The sequence below is a fragment of the Sarcophilus harrisii genome, chromosome 4 (assembly GCF_902635505.1).
Source record: "Sarcophilus harrisii chromosome 4, mSarHar1.11, whole genome shotgun sequence".
In the NCBI taxonomy this organism is placed as follows: domain Eukaryota; kingdom Metazoa; phylum Chordata; class Mammalia; order Dasyuromorphia; family Dasyuridae; genus Sarcophilus; species Sarcophilus harrisii.
Window position 1 is genome coordinate 380,638,042 of NC_045429.1, and position 15,774 is coordinate 380,653,815.

Consider the following 15,774-nt stretch of genomic DNA (forward strand, 5'->3'; position numbering starts at 1 on the left):
TACAACACCCACCTACGAGGACTTTTTTTAAGACTTATTTATGGATGAGACACTATAACAAAAAGACACTAGGCCTGCTAATTTAGATGAATCAAGGTGACAACGTTTTAATAAGCAACTCTCCTCTAACTACCCGACTTGCTCTCCCTGACATGAATTTTTTTGCATTCCAGACCATCTCCCACTCACTACAGAAGTAATTTTCTAAAACTATAGATGGGATCATGTTAACTACCATACAGTAAATATCAGAGGCTTACAATCACTTCTAGAATCAAATATAAACTCCACTGGCAAAATAACCTTTCTTTCCCTATCCATATCTGTTTATACCTTAAATCCTTCCCCTTATAAACTGTGACCCCATACATTCCTTTTCTTCATAATTTCCATCTTATCTTCCATATGAATTGAGTATATATAATTGTTTGCATATTGTTTCCCATTAGATTGCAAACTCTCTGAGTTTGCACATACACACAATACATAATACATATCATGTAACATTACACACACACACACACACACACACACACACACACTAAATAAGCCTTTATATTCCAGGGCTTAGCATAATTCCTGGCCCAAAGTAGACATTTAATAAATGTTTTCCAACTATTTTAATACCTTCAACAGAACCTCAGTTTAAGTATGTCTTATCACATGAATTATGAAATGTCGAATACCTGCTAATGCAAATATCCTCAAATATATATACTTAAGATTCTTTCTTTCATAAAATATTACTTCAAAAATGAAATCTAAAAAATACAAAATAAAAAATTATATTGGTATGGTTTCCAATGCACACCAAAGGATATAGACTTTCTATAAGAAGTATTAAAAGGAATATCCCTAAACAAAGTTCTGAATGGAAATTTCACAAAGTGCTCTACTTTACAAATGAGAGTTGTGTAAATTGAGGGAACTAAGACTAGATATAATCTCTAGTATTCCTTCCATTTCTAAATATGTAATCCTGTATGATCAATGAATTTTGGCAAACCACTTAAGGTGATGATTGCATCAATTAGTTTAACAAAGTACAATTGTCTACAGCTATCTAACACTTTTCATATATTTCAAACCTAGGTAATTTTGGAAATTAGGTAATTTTGGAAAACAAAGCTACAAGAAAAATTTCTATAATTAAGGTTAGGATGCTTCAACTAATTTTTATGTTGCCAAGTTGTATAATTTTCATCCATGAAAGAATTCCTAGCAAGAAAATTTCTTCCATCAATGCATATCAGTAATTCTTTGTGCTAAAGTATTAAAAAGTTGCCTAGGGTACTAAAATGCTAAGTGTATGGGCAGCTAAGTGGTATAGTAGATAAGATCCTGCCAGAGGATCTGGGTTCAAATATGATCTCAGACACTTAACTTCCTAGCCATATGACCCTAGGCAAATCACTTAACCCCAATTGCTCAGGGGAAAAAAAATTCTAAGAGTGAGGCCCACAATTATTATATATCAGAGACAGGAATTAAATCTAGGTTTTCCTGACTCTAAAAAAAGGATATTTCTATCCATTAAGCTAAGCTATATTGCCCTTTTTTTCTATGATCCCTCTCTGTCAAATGTTCTTTTAGATTTATGTATTTAGAGCTGGAAGGAAACGTGAGAATTATTTTAAGTGAATCTTATTTTAAAGCTAAGGATACAAAGTCCCTGAGAGATTAAGTGTTTTGCCCAATATCATACAAATTGTTCAAGTGTTGTAGGTGGGATTTGAGAGGTTTTTTGACTCCTAATCAAGCAGTTTCAACCAGGCAAAACTGATTTTCAAAATACCTAAATTCTAGCTTGCTCATTTATCAATTTTGTCAACTGTCAATTCATCTTTAAGTAATACTAAAAAAGTCTTTCTTAAAAGAACCCCATTCATGCATCTCATGGTCCACAAACAAAGAGGGGTGGAAGAATGAGGAATAGATGAAGGCAGAGGGAATAAATCGGAAAAGAAAAAATCTCAGTCAAGGTTTGGTAAAAGATACAGGCAATGATCATGCTGTTAAGAGTGAGAACAGCTCTGCTGAGAAATGCTTCAGCAAGACTGATGATGTATGAAAAATAGAAATGGGAAAATTCTGGTACTAACAATCAACTTGACCATTTTAAAATCTGAAGTACCAAATATCTAGAATAGCTAAGTGGAGCAGTAAAGCTAAGCCTGGAGGCAGACAGATAGATGTGAGTTTAAATCTGGCCTCAGACACTTACTAGCTATGTGACTTTGGGCAAGGAACTTAACCATGTTGACTTTAGTTTCCAAAATGAGTTGGAAAAGGAAATGGCAATTTCGTATTTGGTATTTTTGCCAAGAAAAGCCCCCAGAAATCAAATTTAAACTCTATAGGGTAAGTGAAATTAAGAGCACAACTAAATCAACGAGGATAGATTTTTGAAAATTTCTGGATGTCTGCCAATGTACTAAAAATGTAGTTTTTGGATTCTGGCACTGTGAATAATTTCTTTGATTAAAACTTCATAAAGAAGTCACTACAGTGATTATTGTTTTGGAAGAAAAACATATTGGGGCAAGAAGTCATGAAAATAGCCTATTATTTAAAAAAAATTTTTTTTTTAATTTCCCCAGTTATTTAAACATACTACATAAACATCTATGTTTGAATTTCTCTGTACAGGAAACTGAACTGGTAACAAATTTTACTGACTAGTATATCTACTGAAAGCACCAACTCAAGGGGTTTTCTAAATCATTAGTGACATTTTTTAGAACCAGGAAGTTCTAGATCAGGAAAAATCTAAAGAAGAAATACAATAAAGGTCTATGCCCTCTCTCTTAAAAAGAGTTGAAATATGATGGGGGAACGGAAGAACTGGAAGTAACCCATTTGAGGCTATATAATCCTTTTAAATAGTGACCAACTCAAAAGATGCAGTCAATAAAAATAATATACGTAAAAGCTCTCTGAAAACAAGGTTTAAGGCATTCAAATCTACATGGTCAAAACCAAATACTGAAATAAATTGTATCATGAAATAATTACTAAGTGCTAAATTGTTTATAGATCCAATATTCAACATTGAAGCACTATTTATCAAAAGAAGCAATACAATATATTTGAAATTATGAGCAGTAATAGGATACTTTCCCAGATGTTAACTTACCCATGGATTTTTCCTCAGACTTTAATGTTTCTGTAGCTTTATGCTGCACCTCTGTTGCAGCATCTGCCACTTTTGATTCCACACTTTTGGAGGTTGTTGATTTTGATAATTCTGCTTCCGAAGATTTCTGGGACAACTGAAGTTGACTTGAAAACTTCTCATGCTATGGGGCATTTTAATATGGAAGAAAAACATCTATGAGTGAAATCAACTAACTGTACTTTTAAAAAGAGAAAAGAAAAATCAAGACTTTTACCTTAAGGGCTTCCTCAGGGACCCTCATTTCACCTCGGACTACAGTAAAAAGATTAGTATGTACACTGGGCTAAGGAAGGATAGAATTTTAAAATTCTGGTAAGTTATTTAAAATTATCCCAAATAATGAAGAACTCAGGCAATTTTAAAAACACAAAACATTATACATTCCCTTTAATGTCAAATTTTTAGGAAAAAATGCAAATTCTCAGAATAAAATTCAGTGGCTTTATTTTTGGAATGTAAGAGGAAAGATCTGAAAATGCAACAAGCATTTCTGAACTATATTACTATCTTCATCTGATTTCATCCAAGTATCTACATCATTCTTAAAAGTACAAAGAGTCTTCACAGAAGCCAGAGATAGCCAACAATGAAATCAAAGCATCTGGCTCCAATCAGAATGCTAACTAATCATATGTCAATGTAAAAGGAAATATCTCATCAGTGATTGCTAAACAGCACATCCAGATGGAATTCTATTACTCACCAGGTCAGAAACAAGTGAAAATGACTGAAACAATCAAATTGTAGTGGCATAAGAAATGCTACAATATCCTCAAAACTTATGATTCAGAATTTGAACAAAGGAAATGGAAGAGTTGGAACTAATCTACCTGCTTATGCATCCAAAAGAATCTTGAAAAGAGCCCAACTTAAGAAGATATCTGGAATAATTTAAAATTTATGGTCTAATTTGTATCACTTTAACCTATATCCTCCGATTGAAGGTTAGAATACAATTCCCAGGAGTTCTCTTTAATTTCCTGTTCAAGAAATACAAAGTGGTAATAAATTAGAACTAGTTGCAGTACTGTATGGAGATATTACATTGAACTTCACTGGTTCTCTACCAGGGACTAGACAACAGAGAAAGGGAAATATAATCTGGTCTTCAAAATTTTGTCACTTATAATTTCTCTTGATAAAAAAACCTTCAAGAGTTGCTGTTACTTGAAAAACTTATCCCCCTAGGTGGTGTAGCCAATCTAGTAGAATCATTCTCAATAATTTTAGAGCTTGATAAGACTCTACCAAAGCTTACTCTCCATTGAAATAGCCTTTGCATAAGAACCTAAAAACTGCCAGAAAACAATATCCTTGGTCTATTCAGTCCATCGTTAATTAATCCATTAATTAATTTTAATTATTTTTTTTAGATTGAGATTAATGTCAGAAAAATTTGTGATTAAGTATGGTTACATTACATAATGTCAATCTCAAAAGATCAGGGGTGTTTCCTAAAACATTTTAGTTTTCTATTTATAATTCATTATGAACCTAGAATTTTACTATTTTTCTAAATCCTCTTATATAAATTTCTATTTTTTTGTTCTTTCTCTCTCTCAAGTTGAGAATGCAAGGTTACAATATATTTTTGCTGTTTTTCTAGCATTTGCTCTGTTTCTACCTTTCATATTTCAAAGGTTGTTTCCTACAACTAAAATTGACATGAAAATTATGTCGTGTATTTTTCACAATTCATCTTAACAAAGTCAAATTTTTTGTCACTGCTCACATGATAAAAAACCTTATGAGCATTAAAATTTTTAGCTTTCTTTTGGTTTATTCTTTAGATAGAAATCTCTGCTGAGTTGAAATGAATAGCAAGCAGAAACACAATGGAATATTCCAAAGTACCATGTACATAAACATCATGATTTTGTACAAGGACAGGATAATTTCATTTTGTTTTTAATTTTTTAATGTTGGTTTGGTCAGTTTGACAATCGCTGGGTCAATGTCTTCAAAGAAAAAGAAAAAGTCTAGTTCTATATTGCAACTGTCCCATAACTTTTTGGTATTAAAAAGCTTCATTTTTTCAGGAAAGCCATACAAGTAAACCTCAGGGATAAAAGGGATAAAAATCATAAGGCACTTCAAAAGTAGCCTTTAACATACACTACCTACATTCTAAAGATTTCCCAGAAAAATCCGTAGCTATGTGATAGCCTTTTCAGAATGAACAAGTTAACAGACTGATATTAGTCAATCTGATAAACCAATGGGCCACCAATAGGTCTTAGGCCAAATCCCATTTGGTAATTATTAGAATCCTGATTGATTCAGATTGAATGGAAATACCAGTCATCTCTTCTTTGGCCAAAAACTCTTGAGGGGTTTCCCCTCCCAGATTCATTCATTCATTCATTCATTCATTCATTTCTCTAGATCTTTTTTGCACTAGGTTAAAAAGGAAATTCTTTGCCTCAATTGCTAACTAGACAATCACTGAATAGGTGCAGTCTCAGTCAAACTGAAACCTGTTAAATACCTTAGCTTAAAGAGGCCAAGGTCTCCCATTTTGCCCAGGGCCACTTCCAGGCATCTTGATCTCTATCTGGCCACTGGACCCAGATGGCTCTAGAGGGGAAAGTAAGGTAGGTGACCTTGCCCAGCCATCCCTCATTTGAATCCAATTCACTTGTATGTCATGGTATCCCTTCCCATCATGGTTCTCTTAGAAAATAAGAGACAAATAACAAATAGCACAATGGGTAATGTATGGAGACTGGGTTCAGGAAGATGGGTATTCAAATCTCTCCTTAGTCAGGTACTAGGCTCAGAGTGACTCTGGACAAATCATTTAACTACCAAGTTTCCTCAACTAGAAAATGGGAATAACAATAGCACCTACCTCTTAAAATTATAAGCAACTATAATTCCTTCTTTCCTTCCAACTGACCAACAACTCTACTGGCTCATGGCTAAAGAATTCATCATCCTATACTGTAACCTATTTAACATGTATAGGACTGCTTACCATCTGGGTGAGGGGGTGAAGGGAGGGAGGAGAAAAATCGGAACAGAAGTGAGTGCAAGGGATAATGTTGTAAAAAATTACCCTGGCATGGGTTCTGTCAATAAAGTTATTTTAAAAAAAAAATCATCATCCTTCAAATATAGCTTGTATCATTTCCCCTAAAGTTGCCTATACTGAAACTAATTTTAATAGGCTTTTCATTAACCAGCAGAAATTAATTGCAAATTCCAGCAGCTACTTCACTGTTCTTCATGATCACTATTTTAATCCAGAAAGCTTTCTTTTTATCCTTATCTTTTGTTTTTGTGTTTCTATGCCAACTCCTAACCATGATACAAACTTCCTCAAATTCCTTTCAATGCCATGTAACTGTGAACAAGTAGATGCGTGGTAGGGAGTGTTTGAGTGAAGACTAATGAAGGGAGCAACAGAAATACTGTCATCAATGTAAATACACAAGACAGAAAAAGGGAAATGGATGAAACATTTCAGAAAACATCTCAAACCACTTATGAAGGTACCATATAGTTGTGATACATTATATCCATCTTTCTACTAGATCTCTCTTAAAAGCAGAATAGTTAACAAGATCTTGGATGGCCTAACGATAATTTTCTAACTCAACAGAATCAGAAATTAACAAAAAGATAATTGCTATAAGACTTGAGTCATGCCAATGAGGGGAAATAAATTGCCAGAATGTAATTAATTGACTATGATGAGGCAGTGAGCAATCCATTGTAAAAGTTCTGATACATAAGAGAAAAGCCAGGCATACTATCAATTGAATACCAGATTTTAGGAGGGAAAAAAAGAATTATCAGAAAGGAAAGCTAGAATCCCATGAACTAAAATTCTATACAGGACGTTAGTCCAGGAAGGATGAAAATCTGAAAACAATATTTGAAAACATAAAGAAAAACAAATTGGGTGAGGAGAAAAGAGGTTTATGTGAAGATACAAGGAAGTCAGCATATAATATTGTTTTTTAAAAGTTAAGTATAAAATGTGTAAGAGCAGATAATGAGGAAATAAATAATTGTGACAAGTCTTGAGTCAATAGGAATAAGAATATCAGAATGCATAAAAAAAAAAGAGGCTGATAAAAAAAAATTAATGTTATAGGAGGGAAACTATAGCATCCTTGCTTGGATAGGTGAAACTGATAATAGGAAAGAGAAGACAAAAATAAAATTTTTAATTCTTATTTTGCAATTGTTTTCTCTGCTAGGAAAAAGAGTAACAGAACAAAAAATGTCTAAACTAGAAACACTAAAGATAACAAGAAAAAGCATCCAGTTGCCCTTGATAAATTCAAGTCAACAGGTTTAAGAGAAACTTTATTACACATATGCAAGAAGCTAGGGATAAACACTGAACCGTTGAAGGAAAATATAGGACATGAGAGAAATACTACAGGATTAGAGAAAATGCCTTGATTTTCAAAAAAAAAGAAAATTTATTCTGTCAACATTATGGTAGCATAAACTTGACTTCAATTCCTGGTTTTTTAAAGAGAAGAAAAGTGATCACAAAGACTTCTTACCAACTAATCATGCTACATTAACCTCATGTGAAGATGTTGACCTACTAACCTTGTTTTACCTTCTCTTTGCTCTCTCTCTCTCTGTTCTCCTTGTACAAATTAATATAATGGAAGTTTTCAAGAACTGCATAAGCTCAATGAGTCAACAACATGCTATGGCAGTTGAGAAAATTGCTAATACCATAAGTTATTTCTAAGAGAAGTGATAAGCCTTAGTCAAACTAGTTATAGGCATGATATTTTAAGGACACTGATAAGCTGAGGAACATTCCTGAGTACAAAAAAGATGGTGAAAGTGCTCAAGAATCTTTCCTTGGCCTAGTGGGACTGAGTTTTATCCTGGTAAACAGAAAATGAAAGTAAGGGGGAAGGGTATAACATAACATAATAAGTATATTCAAGTATTTTGTTGGAAGCTATTGTAAAACACAGGTTAAGCTTGTACTGTTAGGCCCCAGAAGACAGAACTCAAAGTAACTGATCATTCAAATATACTTAACTTATTAGACCTCAACTATGTTTCTGGTACTATATACCCAGCTTTTAAATTGTGGTTTGTAATTCCAAATGTGGTCTTGCACCTGAATGTAGGAGTTGTAAATTTATGATTTATTATCAATAAATGTTTGATTTGGACACTTATTTTAAATACCTATATATATATAGGGTCATTTAAAAATTTCTTTAGCAAAAATGGGTGGCAAGTGTTAAGAAGCCCAGTTCTAGAGAAAAGCAAGAAGAGAAGATTTTTTTTTAATGAGCAATGCAAAGAACTAGAATAACAGAATAGGAAAGACAAGAGATCTCTTTAAGGAAAGTAGAGATATCAAGGGAATATTACATGCGAAAGTAGACATGATAAAAGACAAAGTGATAGAGACTTGACAAAAGTAGAAAAGATTAAGAGGAAGGGGCAAGAATTTCCAAAAGTACTATACAAGAAAGATCTTAACATCATTGATAATCATGAAGACATGGTTATTTATCTAAAACCAGATATCCTGGAGAATGAAGTTAAGTAGGCCTTAGGAAGCACTGAAGGAATTCTAGGTGGTGAGCTATTTAAAAACCTAAAAGATGATTCTGTTAAAGGACTGCGCACAATATGCCAGCAAATTTAGAACAGTAGTATATAGATTAGAAAATATCAGTTTAGATCCCAACCTTAAAGAAGGGCAATGACAAGAAACGTTCAAACTGCTAAATATTTGTGTCAATCATCCATACCATCAAAGTAATAGGCTTTAGCAATATATGAACCAGTAATTATAAGATGAGCAGATTGATTTTTGAGACAGAGGAACTAGAGGCCAAATAGCCAAATTCACTGGACTATAAAGAAAACAAGGGAACTCCAGAAAAAAACATCTATTTCTTCACAGACTACACACTGACCATGTGGATAACAACAAAATATGCTAAGTTCTAAAAGAGATGAGAGTATCAGATCAGTTTACATGTCTCTTGAGGAACCTGTATGAGGGCTAAGGAAGCAAGTTAGAACCAAAAAAGGAAAAAAAACTGATTGATTTAAGACTGGAAAAGGTGTACAACAAAGCTGTATCTAATTCCACTTTATTTAACTTGTATGCAGAATACATATGTGAAATGCCAGGGCTAAATGAAAAGTCAGAATTAAAGTTGCTGGGAGATATCAATACCTTAGATATGCAAAGAATACCACTCTGATGATAGATGAAAGAGAAGAGTATAAAAGTTGGCTTAAAGTTTACCATCAATAAAACTAAGATTTTCACAATTGGTCAAATCACTTCCTTGCAAATAGAAAAGAAATGAAACAGGGTAAGACTTCATATTTTTGGGCTCAAAGATAGCTGCAAATGGCGATTGTAATCAAGAAATTAAAAGACTCTTGACTTGGAAAGAAAGCTCTGGTAAATCTGGATAGCATACTAAAAAGCAGAAATACTACCTTTGTCACACAAAGGTCTGTGTAGTCCAATCTAGGGCTCTTTAGCAGCAACAGTTGGATTGTAAGGAAACTAAGAGTCACAAAACCAACACTTTCAAATTGTAATGCCAGAGAAGACTTTTGAGAGTCCTTAGACAGCAAGATCAAATCAGATTAAATTCAATCACTTAAATTCAGACTATTCACTGGATGTTCAAACACTGAAGCTGGAACTTGAATACTTTGGCCATAGGATAAGAAAACAGGACATAATGGAAAAGATCTTGACGTTGGGAAAGATTAAAGGCAAAAGGACTAGAAGAAGTCAGGAAGAGATGAACAGAAAGTGTCATGGAAAAACAAAACAAAACAAAACATGAGTTTGGAGAGACTTTGACTAATAGTGAAAGATACAAGGGGGCTAGTATGCTATGTTCTATTGGATTGTGAAACAGACACGGTTATCATACATATGAACATCAACAACAATGTGCTTCAGTGGAAGTTGCAGAAAGTCAAATTAATGTTTGATATAAAGAAAAATTTCTCGAAAATGAGTTCTGTAAAAATTGTATAATCTTTCTTGAATAACATGGGTTTTTCTTCACTAAAGATCATTAGGCAAAGGATTCTGGGCAACATTTGAGTATTTGTAGTGGGTTTTCTTTTTCCAAATATGAGTCTTGTCACTACAGTCTCTGAGGCCCTGTTCAACCTTGAGACTTTATGGTTCTGGGATATTCTCTGGCCAAAAGATTTGCAAAAATGGCTAAACATACACCTATTTTTAATTCGTGTCTTCCGTTTTATATGACATTCATCTGAGGAAAAAAAAGACCAAGAAGGGAAAAAAATCAACATAACTGATAAATTTTATGATATATATATAAGAATTGTTAACTCTTAGGATTAATTTTATTAATGTCAAAATGCTACTTCTTCAGATTTTATCTAAAATAATATTTGTAAACTGTAATAGTTCCTTTAACATTAAAAAATGAATTTCCATAATTGTAATGAAACCTCTAAAGTATAACAGTTACGGTGCTTGCATAATTGCCTATGAATACTGCTCAAAAAAAAAACAACCTCATTTCCTGTCAAGTAGTGTAAAAATAACAAAACACAGTTCAAGGAGAAGCAGCATAATTTCACAGAAAGAATTGCCCATTGCCCAACCTTTAAATCAGAGCATTTGAATTCTACTATTGTTTTTGCCCTTGATCACATAACCTTGAAAAGATTCTTTAGTTGTCTGTATTTATCTATCTACAAAATGATGATTATAATTATCTGACATTTTAAGGAAAAGGACAGATGGAAATAGTAAGGCGAAAAAGGGGGAGAAATGTTAAAGATTTGAAAAGAAAATTTATATATTTTAATACAGGTGAATTGCTTCTTTTTTTTTTTTCATTTTCAAAACATGATTCATCTTATTTGTAATGGTCTTTAATTTAAAAGATCCTAATTTAAGTTATGTAATACACTTCAGACATCAGAAATTAAGAGAACTGCATACACACTAAACAAACTAAAAAAGCACTTTCAGTTTCTTTTTGGAAGAGAACCCTACAAGTAGAAAATTAATAAGTCAAGCATTATACTTACTGTTTACCAATTGAATATGTAGTTTTTGATTTTAAGATTCTGAAACATGTAGTTTAAAATTTTATACTTAATAATTCCATCTCATTTCCTACATTCTTTCAAATCATAATGTAAAAAAGCTTTATATAAATTCATAACTGTTTACCATAAAATGAATTATCAATTTCATATAAAAACTAAATTCAAAAACTACTTAAAACCTGTATTTCCTTTTTCAGAAAATGCTTATTTTCAGTTATTTTTCACTTCTTCTAAGCATTAAGTATCTGATTTAAGCGAATATTTCTATCAGGTCTCAATATTCTACCAAACCAACATTAAATTTAACAGATTATTAAATATTTTCTATTTCAAGCTTTAATACTTACAGTAAGAAGAAAAATAATTTAAGAAATTAAATTCTTAATTTAGTGTACTTAAATTAAGTACACTCAAAGTAGAAAGAGAATTAAATATTTTTCCTCTGCTTATTTGCCATATGGAAAAAAGGTATTTTCATCATTCTTCATCCTATGTTCTTATTCCTTCCCCTACCAATTCCTTATTCTACATTTATAGCAGACTGCAGAGCTTATCTTATTCAGTTCTGTGATTCCACTCTGAAAAAAAAATCTTAAGATACCAGTTTTTTGGGGTTCTTCCCCCCCCCACCTGTGAGATACAGGGCTGTGAAGGAGTTTGAAGAAAATTTAGTGTTAAATTAAGTCAGATCAAGAGTAAGGATAAAAAGGTGGTGCTTAGACACAACTTTCTATCAGGAAACTGGCGGCTGGCATTGATACATCATTCACCTGTCAATATTTCCAGGATTGTTGAAGGTGAAGAACTCCCTCATATGCAGTAGGATTACAAAATAATCTTCTATAAAAAAGCATAAAAATAGTGAACAAGAAAATTACTTCCACTGTTTCTTCTCAAGGTCATTTTTATTAAACTAAAAGGAAATAAAAGAGGTTTTAAAAACATATCTTCTACTGGGGACAGGAGAATAATAGGCAAATAATTTTTCTAATATGCACTATGAATATAAAGTTAATAAATATTCAATTACAACCATAAAGTTTAAATAAATTTAATAATTAAGAAAAAGATGAACACAAGCTTTAAAAAGAAAAATTGTAAAAATTTTACAAATCACATTTTATAAGGATATCATATCCAAATCTTAGTTTATCCTCAAGTTTCAAGGTGATATAAGTCTGTTCTGGAATCCTTACATCATTCACAAAAGTCTAGAAGAGAACAAAATGAGAGAATGGATATTAAGTTTTATTAAGAATAATTACTTCATTTTTGTAAAGCTGAGGCAAAGCTAGTACAAAGTTAATACCGGATGCTAAAAAGCTGATAACATGAGTTAAGATAAGACACAGTGGCAATACTGTAACAACAATCTAGTTGAGAATTCCATATTAAGTTTGCAAAAAAATCTTCCCCATTATTGCTGATGCTACTGCTGAAATTTCATAATGATATTACCATATTAGGAATGACTAAGAAGCAAATAATTCAGTAGTAAAAGGTAAATATTTCCAAAAGTTAGCATTTATATAGTGCTTTAAAATTTGTAAAGCACTTTAATATGTATTCTCTTATTGGATCCTCCCAACTATATGATGCAGGTAAAATTATTATCCCATTTCATAGATAACAAAACTGTCAATACAAGAGATTAAGTGACTTGTTCAGGAACACAGCTTGTAAGTATCTTAGTCGAAATTTGAACTCAGGTCTTTCTGACTCCAAGTCCTATACTCTATCTATAGTACACTTACAAGCCTCAAATAAATTATGAGGTAAAAGAAATATATATGGGGTACCTGAAATGTACTAAATAGAGTAAAATATACATGACATTATAAGAATTTGTATTCTAAAACAAACTAATGACTTTTGTCATGTTGAAGAGGAGACCCTGAAACTCTGAAAATCCTTGAAGGAGAAAATCTTCAACTCTACCTCAATGAGGGACCCTGTCCAGAGGGACAGTTTCATTCTTGTTTTCTAGGTGGGGTCTGCTCAGTCCTGAAACTCATTGAATTCAATTCAAATTCTAGCTCAAGCTGAAACCCAGGGAGGAGCCAACTCCGGACTCCACCTGCCGCCCCCCTTCAGTTTGCAGCCAAAGCTCTCATTATAAAAAGAGCCAAACTAAATCCTCTCTTTGCAGCGATTCCAAACATGCCATGCTATGCCAAGGAGCCTATGTCCACTGGAATACTCTTTCCAGTGCCATGCTCTCTTTACCCTCACCTATTTCCCTAACCAGACTTTATGCCTCTCTGTCAGGATTTCTAACCTTACTTCCAAACTCCATAATAAACCTCTTTTATCAATCTAGGTTTGGGTCTGTAAATTCTTTTACAGAGAACCACTGTGCTGCCAGAAGTGAGTCCCCAAAACTCCCTATCCTTGCACCGAATCCCAAGAAGTTGCAGGGGAGCCAAATCTCTCCATTTGGTTCCCTGAACCCTGAACCTGCCACTAGAGCTTATCATTTAACTCCCTGACCACCAGAAACCCTAATTTCATTTTGGTTGCTTAAATCTAAACCTCATCATTTTTGTTATTTTGGGAGGTTATCTCCCAAATAAAAACGATACCAATCATTAATGTATATTTACAGAGCACTAAATATTTACAAAGTACTACATATTCCAGCTTCAGTAAGATTTTGACTCTCTCTTGCACCATGTTGCTAAGAGTCTTCACTAGAGAACTAAATTCCATTTACTCTGTATATATCTTACATGTACATATTTTGGGATTATCTCTCCCACATGATGAGGTTGGGAAGGGACCCCAAAAGTTTGGGGTATCATGAGGTACCTCAAAAAAATTTGCAGGTTTGAACCCATTTCCTTCAAAAAAATTTTTTAAAGTTTATTGTAATTGTAACTCCAATTACAAGCAAATTAAATTCCAAAAGAATCTAACAGAGAAACAGAAGCAAGGAGACACATTCATCCAGCTTTCTATCACTGACATGCTAATTCTATGGCCCAGAGGCACTCGTCCAGAATTTGGTTATCACTAACCAGAATATCAGTCAGCAATGAATTGAGGAATGGTCTATTCAGAATCAGAGAGATTGGGTATGGAGTTTCCTGAGGCAGACTACAAACCCAGAACCAAACCCAGAAGATTTAGGATTACTTACTGATTTTTTGTTAGAACAAAAGCCCCACTAAAATTAGGGGACCACAAAATCATTGCTATATTACATCATACATACTCCATTAGAATATAAGTTTCTTTAGCACAGTGACCATCTTTTTGCTTATTTTTGTGTCAGATTCTAAAAATAATTTTTATTACTATTTTCTGTTTATTACATCAAATAGTACTATCTGAATCCCTTCCTTTCCTGACCATTTTATATGACAAATGTCTTTGCTTCTTAGAGAGGAAAAAAAAAATTACCATAACTGAGTCAGACACTGATAAAGTCTAAAAATATGCACAATGTATAAAATTGTGTGTCCCCACTTCCTCCAAAGGGTAGATTGGGATATCTTCTTATGTCTTCCACTTGATCTTTATAATTTTGTTAAATTTGTTGTTGATTTTTTTGATGGGTTTCCTGAACACTGTTAAACATACAATAAATGTTTGTTAAATATCTTGACTTCTACAATTTCTCTCTTGGTAATCTTATAAGCTACTATGGATTTAACTGTTATCTTTATTCAATTAATTCCTAAATCTCTATCTCAAATTGGATGTCCCAGACACATCTAAAATTGAAGATGTCCTCAAATGAACTGATTATATTGTCCCCCAATATAAAAACACTACTGTCCTTTCAATTCTCCCAGATTTCTACCTGGCATTATCTGAAATTCCACACTCTTCCTCATCCCACCCCATAATCAATTACAAGAAAGTGATTGTGTCTACTTTCACCTAAGAATCTGGATCTCATATGTACCATCTTAAGTTAACCCCCTCATTGATTGTGAATTAAATAATTTCACTACAGTCCCTTCATTGACCAAAAAGGAAAAAAAGCTAAAAATGCTGAATAATATGTATGACTAATGTAGATATTTATTTTGCTGGATTGTGCAATTTTTTATGAGTTTTCTTTTTTTCCCCTCCACCCCTGAGGCAGAAGATTGTTGATAACCATCTTCAGGTTTCAAGACTAGCAGTTTATCATAGCACTGACCACATTTCTAAAGTCTCTCAAAGTTGTTTTTTTTTCCTTTCTGTTGTTGTCATTGTGCAAATTGTTCTCTTCTCTAGTCTGCTCATCACTTCACTTTGCACTGGTTTATTAAGATCTTTCCAGTTTCTTCTGAAACTATTTCAGCATTTCTTATGGGATAATAATATTCTATTACTTCCATATACCATAATTTGTTTAGTGATTCTTCCTACTTTGGCTTCTAGTTTTTGATTCCTTTTAAAGAATAAATTTGCATATATAAATGTTTCCTTTTTTTTTTTTTTGAAAGAGGTAATATCTGGTCAAAAGTAATGCAGAGTTTAATAACGTTCTGGTATAACTTCAAATTGCTTTCCAGAATTGACTTGGATTATTTCAT

The 15,774-nt window shown here is 32.9% G+C and overlaps 1 protein-coding gene across 15 annotated transcripts in view; it reads right to left on the minus strand.

Annotated features, from left to right (window-relative positions):
• The window catches only part of CEP170 (centrosomal protein 170), a 174,279-nt gene that overhangs the window by 85,366 nt on the left and 73,139 nt on the right, over positions 1-15,774 (minus strand). For all 15 annotated transcript variants that reach the window (XM_031968531.1, XM_031968532.1, XM_023502042.2 and 12 more), the window contains 3 exons: positions 12,378-12,456; positions 3,393-3,451; positions 3,137-3,299 (listed from right to left, as the gene is read on the minus strand). In XM_031968531.1, coding sequence (XP_031824391.1) covers positions 3,137-3,299; positions 3,393-3,451; positions 12,378-12,456 — 301 coding nt within the window. The remainder of the gene's footprint in view (positions 1-3,136; positions 3,300-3,392; positions 3,452-12,377; positions 12,457-15,774) is intronic.